The 19,250-nt window shown below is 53.5% G+C and overlaps 2 protein-coding genes across 2 annotated transcripts in view; both read right to left on the minus strand.

The window, feature by feature from the left end:
• The window catches only part of LAMA3 (laminin subunit alpha 3), a 48,779-nt gene extending 34,737 nt beyond the window's left edge, over positions 1-14,042 (minus strand). Inside the window, exons 1-8 of the mRNA XM_006104457.3 lie at positions 13,763-14,042; positions 11,189-11,302; positions 9,562-9,671; positions 6,139-6,219; positions 4,358-4,461; positions 2,968-3,018; positions 1,817-1,968; positions 16-126 (exon numbers count right to left, since the gene is read on the minus strand). Coding sequence (XP_006104519.1) covers positions 16-126; positions 1,817-1,968; positions 2,968-3,018; positions 4,358-4,461; positions 6,139-6,219; positions 9,562-9,671; positions 11,189-11,302; positions 13,763-13,933 — 894 coding nt within the window. The 5' untranslated portion in view covers positions 13,934-14,042. The remainder of the gene's footprint in view (positions 1-15; positions 127-1,816; positions 1,969-2,967; positions 3,019-4,357; positions 4,462-6,138; positions 6,220-9,561; positions 9,672-11,188; positions 11,303-13,762) is intronic.
• An 838-nt stretch (positions 14,043-14,880) lies between these two features.
• LOC106694687 (laminin subunit alpha-3-like) overlaps positions 14,881-19,250 on the minus strand; it is a 97,406-nt gene continuing 93,036 nt past the window's right edge. Inside the window, 2 exon segments of the mRNA XM_023745727.1 lie at positions 14,881-15,159; positions 15,293-15,523. Of these exon segments, the coding sequence (XP_023601495.1) occupies positions 14,881-15,159; positions 15,293-15,523 (510 nt within the window).

Below are 19,250 nucleotides of genomic sequence, written 5' to 3' on the forward strand. Positions count from 1 at the left end.
GACCTAACACATTACCTTTTCTTGCAAAGTGTCAAATTCACGATTCAGATGACTGAGTTCCTGTTCCAAGCCATCCACCTTCGAGCCTTGGTGTGAAACGGCGGAGCGGTAGTTGAGCAGCTGGTTCTGAAAGTCAATCACAGAGTGGATCTTACTTTAAGCAGAAATTTGGGTTAAGTTCTATCAACTTGTAAACCTGGTGATGACATGAAAGGCTCATTAGCAAGACCAACGCTGGTTCCGCAGGAAGAAACATGGTTCTTTGAAATAGGCTGCATGAAGAACCTACTTTCTTTTTAAAAATTTTTTATTCATTTCAGAGAGGAAGCGGGGGGAGAGGGAAAGAGAGAGAGAGAAACATCAATGATGAGAGAGAATAACTGAGAGAAACACCGTCCATCAGCTGCCTCCTGCACGTCCCACACTGGGGATCAAGCCCACAATCCGGGCCTGTGCCCTGACCGGGAGTCGAACCGTGACCTCCTGGTTCATAGGTTGACGCTCAACCACTGAGCCACGCCGGCCGGGCAAGAACCTACTTTCTGATATAAATTGTGACACGGCTCAACAATAAAAATGGCAACGTTTAAAAAGTGAAAGGATAAGAGATACTTTGCTTGAATGAATAACCTATAGAAATGAGAGTGACACCACTTACCTGACGTATTAGTTTCCAGATTCTATAATACATTCAGCTGCTTGTAACCTATAGTTACCTTATAACATGAGAGCAGGGCCCGTGGCTACTTTATTGAAGGGACCCTGAGAGGCAAAGCTGGTGGAGCAATAGGGGAGCCCAGGCTGAGAGACGGGCACCTCGTCTTACAAATGAGCCAAAGGAAGCAGGGAAGGTGGGCGGCTGGTCCATGCCAGGGCTGCAGAGCCCACAAGGCTTCCCTGGAAACGTCATCAAACATTTAAGAAGAATTAACAACAATTTTACACAAATCTGTTTTTGAGTCTTCTCAATGCAAAAGACTGTACGAGAAAAATAGCCCAGACGCATTCAGGAAGTCAGGCATGTCTACTGGGAAGTGCTCTTTTGTGTGTTTACTAATATGTTCCATCAGTAACAATGTGCTAGTCTGCGTGAAACAAGTCAGAAAGAGAAGGCAAATGCTGTATGGCTCCACTCATATGTGGAACCTAAAACACAAAACAAATGGACAAATAAAACAAAACAGAAAGGGGCTCGTGGATACAGAGAACAGAGAGATGATTGCCAGAGGGGGTGATGGGGGGAGGGGACAGAAAAGGTAAAGGGGAGTAAAGGTTAAAAACTTTCATTTATATCGCCCGCCCGGCGTGGCTTGTGGCTGAGCGTCGACCTATGAACCCGGAGGTCACGGTTCGATTCCTGGTCAGGCCACAGGCCCGGGTTGTGGGCTCGATCCCCAGAGTGGGGCGTGCAGGAGGCAGTCGATCCATGGTTCTCTCTCCTCATTGATGTTTCTCTCTCTCCCCCTCTCCCTTCCTCTCTGAAATCAATAAAAATATATATTTTAAAAAACACACAACAACTTCCATTTACAGAATAAATAGGTCCCGGAAGTAACAGACAGCACGGAGAAAACGGTCAATACACTGTCCCAGCTCTGTGGTGACAGGCGACCAGACCTGCCTTGGCGATCGCTGTGTCACCCACATGAAGCTACGACAACACTGCAGGCAACTGCACCTCAGTGAGGAGCCCGACCTGCATGGGGAGCAGAGGCAGGAGGGGAGCCGACCTCCTTCCTGCTTGAGGACCGTCATGCACGAGCATCTACTCCCCCGGATCTCACCCCCAGCGGCCGCCGGGCCCCAGGCTGCTCACCCGCAGGTCCTCGGTCTGGGTCTCCAGGAGCCCCATCTGCTGCCGCGTGCCCGCACTGGCGCTCAGCCCCTGCAGCTGCGACTTGATGAGGCGGAGCTCGTCCTCCAGGGCGGCCAGGTCGTTCAGGAGGGTCACGACGCAGCTGTCGCAGTCTGTGGGGCCACAACCAAAGGCACGTGTTCTGCAGGCTGGGCCACAGGCGTGCAAACAGGCCCGAGGGCTCCACAGGCCAGTTAACAGGCTCTGGACCAACAGGCAAACATCACAGCCCTAGACCTCTTGGGGGGACGCAGACTCGGAAAGGGGAGGCCTCTAGGCAGGCTGCGTCTTAGAGAGAAGTGGGGTGGGGGGAGGTGGGAACGGTACAAACGCCCAGTTATAAGATACGGGAGTCCTGGGGGTGTAAGGTGTAGCGTGGCGACTAGAGTTAACGATACTCTCGCATAGTTGAAAGTTGCTAAAAGAGTAGAAGTTTTCATCACAGGAAAACAAATTTCTATGTAAGATGATGGATGTTAATTAAACTTCTTGTGATAATTTTACTGTGTGTGTGTGTGTGTATACACCAAATCATTGTGTTGTACACCTTAAACCAGTGGTCGGCAAACTGCGGCCCCTTGAGTGTGGCTCTTCCACAAAATACCACGTGCGGGCGTGCATGTACAGTGCGATTGAAACTTCGTGGCCACACTCAAGGGGCCAAAGAGCCGCATGTGGCTCGAGAGCCGCAGTTTGCCGACCACGGCCTTAAATGAATACAATGTTGTGTTAATTATATCTCAATAAAACTGGAAAGAAAGAAAAAATGGTGAGTCTGTGTAAATTGTTGCTTATTTTATATGAGAGAACAATATTTAGTTATTTATTGCTATTTACCAGGCTTGTGATAAGAGATTTAGAAGAATTTCTCCCACAACCCTAGTGAGGGTGACCTAGTTATTATGTCCATTTTGCAAACGATGACTTGGAGAAGCTGGGTCACCTGCCCAAGGTCATACCGCTGCGGACAGAGGCTGGATTTGACCTTACATAGCCCTCCTGCCCCCTCCTCCTGTTGCTTCCCCGGACTGGACACTGCGTGGTCCCGACTGGGGCTCAGGTCTCTCAGGAAGGAACGCACAGCTGGGGGGAGGGGCGCTGTCTTCACTCACCGTCACATTCCTCGCCAGGGCCGCCGTCACTGGGCTCTTGGCTGAGGCAGTCTGAGGGGAGGGACGGCCAAAGGAGACAGTGTCACGCGCGCGTCGTCACCTGCTTCCTGACGGCTTTCAGAAGAGCTGGTTTGCAAGGTTTCAGCCTCCACACTGCCCGCCGTCACGGCTCTGCCCGCCCCTCCCACCCCCGCCGCCGCGTGGGGAGCTTTCTCTCTCCCGCCACCTTGCTGTGGGAACTTGGCCTCTGGTTTTATACTCAGTTTCTTCTCTATGAAACAGCATCTATTCTTATAAATTAACTCCTCACAGTTAGTGTGGCGTCCCTCTTCATGCGACAGCCTCCTGTACCCCTGCAGACATTCCTGCCAACCCCATTCCAGGGCGTCCGTGAACACAGGGACGCGGCCCTGAGGCGTGGAAATGACACTCGTTCTAGACGGACAATGACCATCTACTCTGCGTTCCTCTGGGAACAATCCCGGGACCAGGGTCTGGTTTGTGACTGTCAGGGGAGAGACGGGACCTCGGGTTTGCAGATGATGAAGCGGAGGCTTGGAGAAGTCAGGTCACCTGCCCAAGGCCACACAGCTCTGGGTTGACAGAGGCTGGACTTGACCTTAAATAGCCCCCCTCCCGCCTCCTCCCTGGCACCGTCTCGGGCCTTCTCCTCGGAAATCACACTCGTATTCTGTCAGACAAGGAAGAGGGCGGCCTCCCTCTTCTTCCAAGTCCTTCCTACGGACCAGGCTCATTCCCAGGGGCCACCTTGTCCTTGGAAGTAACCCATCGTAGACGCCCCTCGAGAACAGATGGCCCTGGAGAAAGAGCACCTGACTGCGCCAGACGCAGACGCGATGCGACCACTACTCATGAAACAGAGGTCCTCGCAAAGCCATCAGAACTGAGGTTACCTTGGCTGCAACTCATGGACATGGACAAGTGTGGGATTGCAGGGGGTGGGGGGGATGGGTGGAGGTGGAAGAGGGCATAGATGGGGAAATAAAGTAAAACAAAGATTTAAAAAATGAGTTGAAAACAATTTACTTTTTTCGATCCCTGGTTAGGGTATATATAAGAAGCAACCAATGAATGTTTAATAAGTGGATAAACAAATGGGTATTTCTCTCTCTTCCTCTCTCTTCCTCTCTCTCTGAAAGCAATATATTTTTTTAAAGCTGCATTTAAAAACCATTTACTTACAGCGACCTACTCAAAATAAGTTACCCACCAGCGGAAAATGCCGCCTGGGCATTCCACCGGGTGTCGAAGTAAAGGGCCGTTTGTTAGCTGGGGCACTAGGCTTCCTGACAGCGCTGACTGGGGCTCCTCACCGCTCCTCTGCACCGGCCTGATCCAGGCAGGTAACAGGGGTACCAGTGGATCTTACCTCCGGTCAGGGGGTCACAGCTGCCCAGATGGCCGTTATCACAGCTGCAAGGCTGGCAGCTACCTCCCAACTTCTGGGGATTCCCGAAGTATCCTGGCGCACACCTGTGCCAAGTACAGAAGAGGAGGAACACGCAAAGAGCTCAGCATTGCTCTCTCCCACTTCCTGCTCCAGCCCCGCCTGGGCTGTGGCACCCCATCAGAGGACGGCTCAGTGGGTTTTCAGGAATGTGTGTCTATGGCTTGAATGAGAATGTGAGAGTGGGGTGCAGGCAGAGACGCTGCCTTCCTCCTGGGCCCCCAGGAGGGCGAGCCCTCAGGGACCCCTATCGCCGGACGGCAGGTGAGCAACATGCACAAGGAGCCAGACACGCTATTATCATGAACACGCTCTGGCCTGGGAGGGATCACCAGTGGGCACGCGCTGACATGGGAAGGTGCTGCTAACACACCGTTAGGTGAGAAAACAAGTCAAAGCAGAAGGAAAGAGAGGGGCCACATTTGCTGTCAAGACAGCCTGCGCCTGCAGAAAGGCTGTGAGCACAGACAGCAGCCTTTCTCCGTGGTTTTCTGAGGGAGGACGGACGTGAGTAGGACTGTCAGGCCTCGGCCAGGTGTGGACAGAGGCCAGACAGAGTGTGGTGGGCCTCCTCGGTTCCCTGCTCACCTGCATGACATCACCTTTATAATAAATATGTACTGATTTTAAGATAAAGTCATTTTAAATTTAAAAGCACGGTGTCCGTATGATGCGGCTGTTACACGGTTTCTTTTCCAAATACGTGTGCGCTACCTTCCCAGCCAGCTTACAAGTGCCTTCCGCTGCCCTCACAGTGCTCGGCTGTGCCGGCATGTCGCTAACCCTAAAGTACTGCGTGGGGATGTAGAGGTGCGTGTGCGTGTGTGTGTGTGTGCGTGTGTGTGTGTGTGTGTGCGCGTGTGTGTGTAGGAGTGTCTAGGGCTGTGGGGATATGTGTGCATGTCGGAGTGTGTGTGTGTGTACAGGCGAGTAGGGATGTGTGTGGGGTAGGGGTGTGCATATGTATGGGCAGAGGATGTAGGGATGAACTTAGATGGAGGTGGGGGGTGTAGGGATATGTATGGGAGGAGGATGCAGGGATGTGGAGGGGAAGAGGAATATGGGAATATGAAGGGAAGGAGTATATACGGGTGTGCAGGGGATAGGAGTGTGTAGGGGTGCATGTTGGGGAGCACATAGGACTATGGCCTATTGACCTTATTCTCAAGTTTCTGAACAGTGTACACACAGGAAAGGGCAAGAAGTTAATGATTTGTTAAGTGAGCGTCTTGTATTTTTCCCAAGACCTTTTTCCAGCCTCAGGGAAACCACAGCCCCACCCCAGCTCTGAGCTGGGACTGGGCAGAGCCCTGCCCACAGCCAGGTGCCTGCAGCGGCCCCCCTGCAGAGCCCCCTCACCTGCAGGGCTCCCCCACCTGCAGGGCCCCTTCACCTGCAGAGCCCCCTACCTGCTGGGCCCTCTGCAGGGCTCCCCCACCTGCAGAGCCCCCTCACCTGCAGGGCCCTCTCCCACCTGCAGAGCCCCTGCAGAACCCCCCCACCTGCCCTGCCAGGCTCCCCCCACAGGAACCCCCCTGCAGAGCCCCCTCACCTGCAGGGCTCCCCCACCTGCAGAGCCACCCCCCACCTGCAGGGCCCTCTCCCACCTGCAGAGCCACCCCCCACCTGCAGGGCTCCCCCACCTGCAGGGTCCACCCCACCTGCAGGCTGAGGGGGGGGCGGGGGGCAGAGGCAGCACCCACCTTTCGCACTGCGCTCCCGTGTAGCCAGGTTTGCAGGAACACTGCACGCTGCTCCCCGTCACAACGCAGCCCGTGGCGAAGCTTGAAGGAGACAGAACAAAGGCCGGTGAGAGTGGCATCGATGAGCTTCGGGCTCATTACTTTTGGCCACAAGGAGGCATCGACAGGGACCAAGGGGCTGCTGCTTTGCTGAAGAACGTGTCTCCCACGGAGACGTGCAGAGACAATGAGGGATTCGTTCAGCCGCCGTCGGGCACATTTCGGTGAATAGGGACCAAAGGTGTTTGTTCTGTTCTGTTTTTGGCCTGAATTCCTTCCCCTAAGACGAGCAAAGCAGCTCACTGTGGACGAGACGATTACAACAGCATTTTCCCAGAAATAACAAGGAAGGCATCAAACAAGTCTGGGCAGCTAGTTCTTTAGGAAAATGTTCCCCGTGTTTATTCTAGTTCTTTTACATCAGCACATGGCCTTCTGGGGGAAAGCGGTGGCGGGGCCGGGCCAGAGCCCAGGGCACTGAGGCAGGAGCGGGGGCCCCTTCGGGCTGTTTCCCAAGTCACGTTGTGGGATTCTCATTTCCCTTCTTTTAGTTCTCAACTGGCGTACATTTGAGAAGCTTTTTAAAATATGTACATATTTTATTGATTTCTGAGAGGAAAGGAGAGGGAGAGAGAGAAACATCAATGATGAGAGAGAATCACTGATCAGCTGCCTCCTGCATGCCCCCCACCCTGGCCTTTGCCCTGACCGGGAATTGAACCATGACCTTCTGGTTCATAGGTCAATGCTCAACCACTGAGCCACGCCAGCTGAGCTGAAAAGCTTAAAGAAAAATAATAATAAGAAGAAAAAAGATCATGAAAAAAAACCCTTGAGAAATGTCTATCTCTGTGCTTTGAACATTCCGCTGTGTAAATCTGAGGGAAATGACTCCATTTACCATTTGCTGGTAAAAAAATAATAATAATCTATAATAATAAAAGAGTAATATGCTAATTAGACCGGATAGCCAAACGACCTTCTGGACGTCCTTCCAGATGACCTTCCGGATGAAGTCTAGGCTGTAAGGGCCGAGTCCCTTGCACGATTTTGTGCACCGGGCCTCTAGCAATAATAATACAAATCTTATTTGGGAGCTTCTTTCGGCTGGCAGTGAGAGCCACAGCTCTAAGGGACAGTCGGAAACCCGCCAGGGGCACCCATCTTGCTGGAGGAGACTGGATACGGCTGGGCCGTCGGCTGATGCACTCACGGAAGATGAAAGCTTCCTCCATCGCGTGGGAACCCGCCGCCTCCACCCCCTCCAGCCTCTGCTCCAACAAGTCTGGGCGGAGCGGGACGGATCTCCCGGCTGCTCAGCGGCAGGACCAGGCAGGCTCGTGGAGCACCCAGGCCACAGCCAGCCATGCGCCGCAGGACAGGCACCGGGGCCAGCGCTTCTCTGCTGCTCGGTGGACACCATCAGCCTGGGGCCCACACTGTCTGAGGCTTGGTCCTGCTGGCTCTTTACTTTTAATTAAAAGTATTTCTATTGATTTCAGAGAGGAAGGGAGAGGGAGAGACATAGAAGAGATAAGAGAGAGAGAGAGAGATAGGACCCGAAGCCGGGAGGCATGGACTGACTGACACACCTCCATGTGGGGTTGGAGGGACGAGAAGCGATAACCAAAGAACTTACATACTTACAGGCACAGCCCATGGGCACGGGCAATAGGGTGGTAAGGACCTGGGGGGTGAGCAGGGGCTGGGAGGAGGGGGGTAAAAAAGGGGGGAAAATGGGAGACATCTGTAATCCTATCAACAATAAAAATATATTTAAAAAATAAAGTTTTTGAAAGAAATTTTTAAAAATGATAAATCATTGATAGGCTGCCTCCTGCACATCCCCCACTGGGGATCAAGCCCACAACCCGGGCATGTGCCCTGACCAAGAATCGAACTCTGACCTCCTGGTTCAGAGGTGGATGCTCAACCCCTGAGCCACAGAGGCCGGCTCTCCCTGACTTGATTGCTTCTCTTAGTAACGGTTCTAATTTTCCATGGACCCACAGTGAACATGCTCGATGAGCAAGAACGTGCCCAGGTGCCCAGAGCTCTCTACCTACATAACCCTGGGCCACAGGGATCCGAGTGACAGCCCAGAGCACACCACACTGAAGGGGTCAGACGGTCCTGTGCTTCCACGCCTCGCAGGTAAAATCCCAATGCCTCCCTCCAGCGCGCCTGAACCCTGCCTGCCAGCCGCGTCTCCTGGCCCCTCTCCCACACCCACTGCAGCCACTGCTGCCCTTTCCCTGCCCAGGGACACATCCCCGCGGGCTTTCTCTTCTGTTCTCTCCTGGCCTGGGACCTGTGTTGCTAAGATACGGTCGTGGCTACTCCAGCTCAGCACTCACTGGTCCCTGCCCACAGACTCCAGAACCCCTCCCAGCACCCTCTCTGAAAGGCCTGTGAGTCACCACCAGCTGCATAACCCTCTGTCCGAGTGCACTTTTTACTCATTGGTGCGTGTTTACCGAGTGCGACAACTCCCCCCGCACCTTCTCCAGGTACAGCTTCGGTCTCCTCGACTGCAGGTCCCCTGGCACCTAGAGAAGGTACTGGGTGCTCAAGAAATACTTGCGCAGCCCTACTGTGTGGCTCAGTGGATAGAGCGTCGGCCTGCGGACTAAAGGGTCCCAGGTTCCATTCCTGGGCACAGGCCCAGGTTGTGGGCTCAATCCCCAGTAGGGGGCATGTAGGAGGTGGGCGATCAATGATTTTCTCTCATCATTGATGTTTCTCTCTCTCTCTCTCCCACTCTCCCTTCCTCCCTGAAATCAATAAAAATATCCTATATAATAAAAGGGTAATATGCAAATCGACCGAACAGTGGAACGACCAGTTGCTATGATGCGCACTGACCACCAGGGGCAGACGCTCAGCCAGAGCTGGCTCATGGCTGGTGAGCCCAGTGGTGACGGTGGGAGCCTCTCCTGCCTCCCCTCAGTTGGACATCCCCGAGGGCTCCTGGACTGCGGAAGGACGCAGGCCGGGCTGAGGGGAGCCCCCTCCCCTCAGTGCACGAATGTCATGCACTGGGCCTCTAGTAAATAAATAAATAGCGTTCAGTCATTGAACAAACAGCGAAAGGAGAGAGGAAAAGGGAAAAACCCTGAAGTGTACGCTCGCAAAGACTTTGTTTTCTGTTTTGCACGTTTTGTTTGTTCTTTTTTTATGTGACTGCTTTACTGAGGGACCTCACAGAGCACGCAGGTGGCCCAGGTAACTGTACCACTAATGGCTGTTAGTATCGCCACGGGATTGTGCCGCCATCACCACACTCAGCTGCAGAACCTTTTCATCATCCCCCAAAGCAGCACCATGTCCCACTGCCCCGCCCCCCCCAGTCCCAGCCACCCAGCCACTGCCTGTCCCTGGTACCTGTTGGTGTGCGGGCACGGGCAGGCGCTGCAGGAGCCCTGGATGGCGTTGCCGTAGTAACCGTCCTGGCAGCGCTCGCAGTGCTCCCCGGCCGTGTGGTGCTGGCAGTTCTGGGGACAGACAGACGGCACAGTTAGCCGCAGCCGATCACACGGGGACTGTGGAGACCGCGGCCACCCTCGTCGAGCAGATCGTCACCACGTCCGCGTTCTCCGCAGGGTGTGGCACCTGCGCTAACCGCAGCGTTCCCGTCCGTCCCGCCACTGCTGGTGCTGGAAAGAAGGTGTGCGGCCCTTCCGCCCACTACTTGGGGTTTGGTGCTGGGGTGCGGTGGGGTGACCAGCTGGTTCAGGTCCATTGCATAGCTGTGGGTCTTGACTAAGTTCCGTCCCTCCCTGAGCCTCAGCGCTCTCCATACATCAACTTTATTGCTGTGTGATTTACATACAGCTCCAATTTTCTTAAAATGTGCAGCTAGGATAACACCCACTTTCCAAGCTTGCTGGGAGCGTTTCTAAAAATATAATAGAGCTGCCCAGCCAGCGTGGCTCCGAGGTTGCGCATGCTGACCTGTGAACCAGGAGGTCAGGGTTCGATTCCCGTCAGGGCACATGCCTGGGTTGCAGGCTTGATCCCCAGTGTAGGGTGTGCAGGAGGCAGCCGATCAATGATTCTCTCTCATCACTGATGTTTCTCTCTCTCCCTCTCCCTTCCTCTCTGAAATCAATAAAAATAGATATTTAAAAAAAATACAGGAAAAGGTCCCTGAGAATCTACTGTCTACAGGAGAACTTTCTGAAATATTCCAGAAGACTGTTTTCCGGTGGATGGCAGGACGGCTCGCCTGTGTTCCTCGCTCCCACTCGCCTCAGCCCTGGAGGGCTTGTGCTCGACTGTGTGCACATCTCCTTCTCCCCGTCTCCTCCTGAGCTGCTCTCCTCTGCCGGCCACGCCCTCCAGCCTCCTGCCGCCCCAACAAAACAGGAGCCCACGCGGAAGACTTCGATTTATTAGGTCCTCGCAAGAGTTAAGTCCAGGACCCTCCCATTCATATCATTTAATGGCCCGGCTGGTGTGGCTCAGTGGTTGAGCATCGACCTATGAACCAGGAGGTCACGGTTCGATTCCAGGTCAGGGCATGTGCCTGGGTTGCAGGCTTGATCCCCAGTGTGGGGCGTGCAGGGGGCAGCCTATCAGTGATTCTCTCTCATCATGGATGTTTCTTTTTCTTTTTAAGTCTTTATTCCTCATTGTCTTCCTTCTAGCCTGCCCCCACCCCAGGCCCTCACCACCCTGCGCCGTGAGTTATGCACACATGCACACACACATTCTTAGGTTGATCTCTTGTATCCCGCTCTCCCTCTCCCTTCCTCTCTCTGAAAGCAATAAAACTATATTTAAAAAGTCACTTAATGAAGCAGAGGTTTAGAAGCGAAGGTGTTAACGTGGGGAGGGTGAGGGGTGAGGTCCGTCGGACTCGTCTCTCGGGCCTCCTGCACGTGCACAGCCCCGCTGCCTGGGGTGTAGGATGTGACGGTGGATGTCCCGGGCCCGGCGGGCGGGGTGGGGGTGGGGGAAGGACAACACAGATCGCCTGCTGGCAGTGTCACAGCGCCCATGTACTCACGATGCATGTTCCAGAGCCGTCCCGGCATCGATGTGAGTGTCCGTGGCAATTGCAGGGCACACACCGCCCGGTATACAAGTCTTTGTTGTCCCGATAGTATCCGGGGCTGCAGCCCTATTTTTCAAACAAAGTGTTCAGTCAAAACGGGGGAAAATTATTATCCAAAGCACGCGACCGTTCTAACGGACAAGCCTCGCTTCTTAAATCTTCTCCCCTTAGTCTGTGTGTGGATTTCACTCAAACACCAGCCTGTCCACCTGCTTTCTTCTTTGTCTGTTGGGCTCTGTTTTGTTCCCGGGCCCTGGGGGGGGGGCGGTGTCCTGGGGGGAGTGTGTTTGTGCCCGAGCGGGGGACGGAGTGGGGAATCCCGAGAAGGGAAGTTTGGAGGGTGGGTGTGGACCTGCTTCCTCTCCTTCTCACGCCAGCTGTTTCCAGGGTGAGGGGATGGTGGCAGAGGTGAAGGTGCAAAGGGGATGAGGACCTCAGTCCTTCGTGGGGAGGGTTCTAAGCAAATCCCTTCAAGTTCAAGTTCTTTGGTAGCCATTCCCTCTCCAGGTACGGATTTGAGCAAGTGGGCAAGGCCGTGTGGGAGGAGGGGAGGAGGGGAGGAGGGGGTCTTCACTGGGACCCACACAACCGGGGCAGGACTGTGGGATCGAGCCCCTGCCCCTCAGGAGCTACAGGCAGCAGGGGGAGCAGGGGGGAGCGTGCCCGGTTCCCACAGAACTGGCAGGGATAGCGGGGCTGACTGTGCGCAAAGCCAGCTCAGGCAGCCCCTCCCTGTTCCCGCTCCACGGCGCTAACCACTTCTGTCCCCCGTGCACTGTCTCTCCCAGGGCACACAGCCGTCACTCTTCACATGGGAGAAAAGAATGACCCTTTTTAGTGAACTCGTCTACTTTAAAGAGGTTTGCTAGTTAAGCCCCCGATAAAGAGAAGCAACTACTCCTACACCAGCCCCTAAACATGATTTAGATTTCTGCCTTGAAGCCGAATTCCAGGCCCTTTCGTTCCTTCGCAGAGAGAACCAGAGCCTGGCTAAGGCCAACACTGCCCCTCGCTCCCCTCCCGGCCTCCGAGGTGCCCTCTCCTCAAAGCACCAGGAAATGTAATCTTTCAAGATAAAGGTCATTTGTCCAATCCCCTCTCAACAGCCCCTATGTCTTCAGACTCTGAAACTACCGCCCAGGGACACCTGGACATGAACTGGCCACCCTGACCCGTCCGTGGCCAAAAGCTCTCTCCCGGTCAGTGGGGGCAGCGGGACCAGGGACCGGCCGGCGGGAGAGCCTCCTGCACTGCCCGCCTGGAACATGCCCGTGGCTGCCGGGAGCTTCTTCCACAGTGACCCGCGACGCCACACTGCGCACAGATCGAGACCGCAGCTTCCAATGTACTTTTCCCTCCAGCTGCCAGGAACCCAGCTTAGCCAAGGAGCCGCTGCAGGAAACGAGATTCCTTCAGCTGCGCTGTGAACGGGCTTGCCCGAAGGATCGAAGTATGAAAGGAATGCTCTTCAGCCAAAAGCACAACCGAGATTCCTTCAAACGAAATTCAGCCGACCAGGGTCTGGTTGCCTCTGCAAGCCAGTCACCGCGGCTCATCGGGGGTGAGGACCGATGATTATCACCACCTGTCACCTCTCACACACACAGTAATCACATTGGCTAAGGAACAAATTATCCAATAAAGAGGTACAGCAGGTTCGTTTGCAACAACATCACCAAGTAAAAGCCTCAATTGGACGTTCTGTGGGGGGAGGGCAGGCGACCCTGGTTAGTGGTAAGTCATCCACCCTGATCTGCTCTCATTCGAATCGGAAGAAGTCCTCTGCCCGAGTTATGGGTCCCTCGGCTCTCAGATAAGCCATCTGTCAGTTCCTGAAACGTGATCATTTCCCCTCCATAGAGCACACGAACCCGTTCACGTAAAGCTCAGTTCGATTCCGACTGCATGACAGACATTCCCTCAGTGACAGTGAGTGTCCTGAGATGTGACTTCAGGAAAGGGGCTTGCAGCTCATCATTTCTTAAATGATCATTTTCAGGGTAACTTTCCCAAGGACAGCTGGCTCCCACGGCTATTCAGCAGCCGGAGGATCATGGCTGTGAGGCTCCGTGCAACGCTCAGGACGTGGAGAGAGAACCGAATGTGTGAGCTCAAGCCCTCACTGAGCCGCCTGGTCCGTGTTGTACCAACATCTTAAAACAGGGACTTCGCTGACCCTGATGGCTGCCTTCGCGGGTCATTTTCTTCCGAGCAGAACTGGAAAGCCGATGGGCTCCGGGCTCTTTGTCTTGAGGCTCAGGTTACTCTCAAAAGGGCTCGTTTCACAGCTTATAACCTCCCACAAGTGTTCAAACCCTCAGCTGCCTGGCACTTCCAGGGGGGCTGGTGTTTGTAGGGTGTGTGGCTAGCCTGCCGGGCCCTGCAGTAAACACGCCAGTCCAGGGGAGGGGAGGCCGCCGGCCCCGCCCCAGCCCCCCTTTACCCACTCACACCCTAAGGAAGTTAAGACGCCACAAAGCTGGGACCCCTCCCCAGCCCCACGCCGAAACGTAACGGGGACATTACCTGGCTGGGTTTGAACTCCACAAAGCCTGCTTGCTGGCTGCTTTGACCAGGAGGCTGAAGAAACGCCAGCCTTTGCTGCTGGGCACCGTGCCCCAGACACTGCCCCAGGGCCGCCCCGAAGATCCACAGCCACCCCACGCTCCGGGCCGACCACCTCACTGCCGGGGGCATCCTGGTCCCTGGGCGTCCGCTGGCTGCACACCAGCCTCTGCCCTGCCTCTTATACCAGCCCTTCCTGCCGGGGCCAGGCCGCCTGACTCAGGTGAGGCGGGCTGTCTGCGGCGGGAGGCCCCACCTGTACCTGCACCCATGAGTCAGCCTGGGGAGAGCACCGTGAGCCGCTCCGCAGAGCAGCCGCTCTGTAATCCCTGCCAGGCGGGGCGGGCACCACCTTCCACCCACCTGGCCTCAGACAGGCGGCGGGCGGCCCTAGCCAGGAGCAGCTGTAAATCACAGGCTGAGTCACGGGAGGCCACGCCCTGGGCGGGAGGGCGGGAGGGCCATAATCCCAGGCTCCACTCCTTCCCTGGAGCTACGCATTTTAGTGCATTTTAGTCAGCCGGCTGGAGAGGGGGAGAGGGATGTGGGGAGTGGGGGCCCTGTGGGCTACATGGCAGGAGACAGGAGCCCCCAAAACATGCAGATAATACACGTTAGATTAAAAAACAACAAGAACTCCTAGGTGCCGGTCCCCGTGCGGTGTCCCACCCTCGAGGGCTGAGAAATGAAGGGTGTCCGTGGGACACACAGGACAATTATTTCCTGACAACTGTACCAACATTGTGATTTCTCCTCTCGCTTAGGAAGAGAGCAGACTTACAGCCTGAGGTGTGTAGTCGCTTCATTTTAGAGCACATTTTTTAAAAATGTATTTTTATTGACTGCAGAGAGGAAGGGAGGAAAGAGAGACAGAAACACCAATGATGAGAGAGCATCATTGACCAGCTGCCTCCTGCACGCCCCCTACTGGGGATGGCGCCCACAACCCGGGCCTGTGCCCTGACCGGGAATCGAACCGTGACCTTCTGGTTCATAGGTCGATGCTCAACCACTGAGCCACACCAGCCGGGCTGAGGGCACGTTTTAATCCCATGAGGACAAGTCCAGTCGACTGGGCCTCAAGCGAGGACCTGCTGCGAGTGGGAAAAGGGGACTTTGATGTCCCCACGAAGGATTGGGATGTACTTGGACTTAACTCTGCAGGGTGGTGATGGAGGGAGCCCTGGGTTAGAGAGAAGCACGAACCCGGGTCGGTACCAGGGAAGCAGCAGCTCGGATACTGGGGTGCGCCTGGGGCTCCTTCCAGCCTCCGGGAAGCTCTGATGTGACCCCGGATCCACGGGCTCCTCAGCTCTCCAGTGGGTTCCGAGACGCTGGGATTTCTTTCCACTTAATACCTGAGGGGGGGTCCAGGCAAGACAGGAGCCACAGCCCCGCCGAGACCTGTGCGTGGAGCGGGCGGCCAGACCAGCCGTGCTGGACGCGGCCAGGAGTGCCCGGGGCGCTTGCACGGACAGGAGAATGTCCTACCTGGCACGAGTCACCCGTGTACTCAGGGGGGCAGGCACACATCTCCACCGTGTGCGCGCGGCGCCCGCTCCCTGTGTCCGAGGCCTCCTCCAGCCCCACCCCGCTCAGGCTGAGCCGCTGCGTCTCGCTGAAGTACAGGCCGCGAAGGCGCATCTCCTCCAGCCCCGACAGCACCACCATCAGCTCCGCCCGCGTCACCAGGGCGCCGCTCCCCGCGTGCCGGAAGCTTCCCTGCAGGGAAACAGAGAGGCAGGCTCACCTCAGGGAGGCAGACACCCAGACAGTCGACGACACAACAGAAAACAAGATGCAGTCGGATAGGAAGGGCCTGACGGTGGACAGACACTCAGACGTCAGGTGTCCTGCTTCCTCCCAGGAGGAGGGAGCGCCACGTCGAAGGGGGGAAATCAGGAACAATGCAGTGAAACTGAAGTTTCCAGTGTTAGGCTTCTTTTAAAATGTACTTGTGGCCCAGCTGGCGTGGCTCAGTGGTTGAGCATCGACCTATGAACCAGGAGGTCACAGTTCAATTCCCCGTCAGGGCACATGCCTGGGTTGTGGGCTCTATCCTCAGTGGGGGGGTGTGCAGGAGGCAGCCGGTCCATGGTTCTCTCTCATCACTGATGTTTCTATCTCTCTCCCTTCCTCTCTGAAATCAATAAAAATATGTTTTTAAAAAATAATAAATAAAATACGCTTTTGTTTGTGCAAGCACCGAGAAAGATGGCATGGAAACCGAGGGATGCAGCCCAGATATTTACATGTGAGTAACTGGGACAGAGAACACAACCTTCTCGTGTGCACACACATTCATTTTCTATGATAAAAAAGATACAATATAAAAATTATCACCTTAACCAGTTAACTGCCACGATATTTTGAATTTAATTAAAAAAGGTCTGCCGCCCGCATCTATAGACGCTTATGGTGCACAAACGTTAACCGTATTTAACTGTACTCTACAATACTATTACTCTACGTGCATTGTTGTACGACAGGTGCCTAGAACTCTGTCATCTTGCAAGACTGAACCTCTATGCCTACTAAGAAATCACTTCCATCTCCCTGCCCCCACCCTGCCCATGGCGACCACCATCGCACTTTCTGTCTCTATGAATCTGCGAGCTTAAATACCTCTCTACAGGAACTCATGCAGTTCTGTTTCTGTGACTGGCTTATCTCACTCAGCACGATATCCCCCAGTTCCATTCACGTTCTGGCCTGTGGCAGGGCTTCCTGCCCCTGAGGTGGGATCACATTCCTATGTATGCGCCACTTTTTCTTATCCATTGTTTTCGCCTCTGGGCCACTGGGATAGTGCTGTGATGAACACGCATGGGCAAATATGCCTTCAAAATTTTGTTTCCAATTCTTTTTTTTTTTTTAAATCTTTATTGTTCAGATTATTACATTTGTTTCTCTTTTTTCCCCCCATAACTCCCCTCCTTCCAGCTCCCACCCCACCCTCCGCCCTCACTCCCCACCCACTGTGTTCATCCATAGGTGCACGATTTTTGTCCAGTCTCTTCCCGCATCTCCCATTCCCCTTTCCCCCCAAGAATAGTCAGTCCATTCCCTTTCCATGTCCCTGATTCTATTATAATCACCAGTTCATTCTGTACATCAGGTTATTTATTCACTTGATTCTTAGATTCATTTGTTGATAGATGCATATTTGTTGTTCATAATTTGTATCTTTACCTTTTTCTTCTTCTTCCTCTTCTTAAAGGATACCTTTCAGCATTTCATATAATATTGGTTTGGTGGTGATGAACTCCTTTAACTTTTCCTTATCTGTGAAGCTCTTTATCTGACCTTCAATTCTGAATGATAGCTTTGCTGGATAAAGTAATCTTGGTTGTAGGTTCTTGGTATTCAGCACTTTGAATATTTCTTGCCATTCCCTTCTGGCCTGCAAAGTTTCTGTTGAGAAATCAGCTGACAGTCGTATGGGTATTCCCTTGTAGGTAATTGAGTCTCTTTCTCTTGCTGCTTTTAAGATTTTCTCTTTGTCTTTTGCTCTTGGCATTTTAATGATGATGTGTCTTGGTGTGGTCCTCTTTGGATTCCTTTTGTTTGGGGTTCTCTGCGCTTCTTGGACCTGTAAGTCCATTTCTTTCACCAGGTGGGGGAAGTTTTCTGCCATTATTTCTTGAAATAGGTTTTCAATATCTTGCTGTCTCTCATCTTCTGGCACCCCAATAATTCTGATATTATTCCGCTTGAAGCTGTCCCAGAGGCTCCTTACACTATCTTCACACTTTCGGATTCTTTTTTCATTTTGCTCTTCCAGTTGGGTGTTTTTTGTCAAATCTTTGGTTTGATTCTTGTGCTCCTCTGGTCTGCTATTGGGTATAATATTCTTTATTTCAGTCCGTGTATGCTTACTTTCTAATTTCTTTATCGTAGCATCGAGGGTCTCATTAGTTTTCGTGAGGCTCTGCTCAAATTTATAGCAAGCCCTCAAAATTGCGATTCTTAGCTCCATATCCTCCATTTCTGTCATTTTTTTTGTCTCCGCATCTTTTATGCTTTCTTGGTGCACCCCCTTGTGGTCTTTGTGCGCAGTCTTGTTCTAGCCAAGCCTTAATTGTTGTAGTTAACACTAGAGGGATTTGACCACCAGGCCGACTGGCAGTAGGAATCAGCTGTGTGGAAAAGGTCTGTCCTCTGGGGAGGCGCTAATCCAGCCTTTGCCTGAGGCGATCGGCAAATGGCTGTGCGCAGGGCTTGGGCGGGGCGGGATCCACAGGGCGGGGGGAGGGAGCAGTTATGGCCGCTCTCAGTCCGTCCCCAGGGGCTCTGCCTCTCTGTCCCAGCAACCGCTGCAAACCTCGGAGGGGCCGTAGCCAGACAGTCCCGCTTCTCCCGTTTGAGTCTGGGTCCCTAGAGACTCGCCCGGATCTGTAGCCCAGAGTCTGAGACTCACTCCTGATTGAAAACGACAACCGCGCCCTCAGCCACCAGCCCGCTTTGCGTGCGCACCACCGCACCACCGCACCACCGTACCTTTAAATTTTCCACACTGCGCCTCCTCTGAGCCTGGGAATGCTGTTGTTTTTCCTTCTAGTTGAAGAGTCTCTCCTCAGCCAGCCTTCCTGTGGTTCTGGTTGATGTCCGTTCCGTCTTTTAGTTATATTTTTGAAGTGGTTGTTTACGGCGGCAGTCTCCGGTGTTTACCTATGCCGCCATCTTCGATTCTCCCTGTTTCCAATTCTTGTGGATATATATCCAGAAATGGGATTGCTGAATCATGCGGTAATTCTGTTCTTCAAATTTCTGAGGAGCCTCAATTGTTTTCCACAGCAATGCACTGTTCCACCAACGGCGTACAATATCTCCACATCCTTGCTCACTCTTGTTCTTTTGTTTTGTTTTGAATTAAAAACATTTCTTGTAGCCTTCCTAGTAGGTGTGAGGGTGTCTCCTGGCTTTGACATGCATCTCTGATGACTTAGTGATGTTGGGCATCCTGTGCACAAAAGCCTGTACTTGTAACCTCTGGAGTCTGTTGGTTCCTCTGAAGAGTTCCCACGTCTCTTTAATGGGCAGAGTAACAACACCTAATCCCTCAGCAGCATCGTGAGGATGAAAGCGGATTAGTGCTGTGATGTACATAAAGTATTCAGAACAGTGTATAGTAAACATTAAATAAATGGTAACTGTTATCCTATATAATAAAAAGCTAATATGCAAATTGTCCCCTTGACCAGGAGTTTGACCGGCAGTTCAACCAGGAGGTGGGGCCAGCCAGCCAACCGCCTGCGGCCCCTTCCCCAAGCCGGCCCCGCCCCTGATCAGCACCCCCGCTACCCCGATCGGGGCGGGCTGGCCGGACCCCACCAGTGCACAAATTCATGCACTGGGCCTCTAGTTAACACATAAATATAATTCTTATATAATTTTAATTTATGTTTTAACAGTTTGAGGTATAATTTATATACAATAATATTCCCTC

This window comes from Myotis lucifugus, unplaced genomic scaffold, assembly GCF_000147115.1.
Source record: "Myotis lucifugus unplaced genomic scaffold, Myoluc2.0 scaffold_574, whole genome shotgun sequence".
Taxonomy (NCBI): domain Eukaryota; kingdom Metazoa; phylum Chordata; class Mammalia; order Chiroptera; family Vespertilionidae; genus Myotis; species Myotis lucifugus.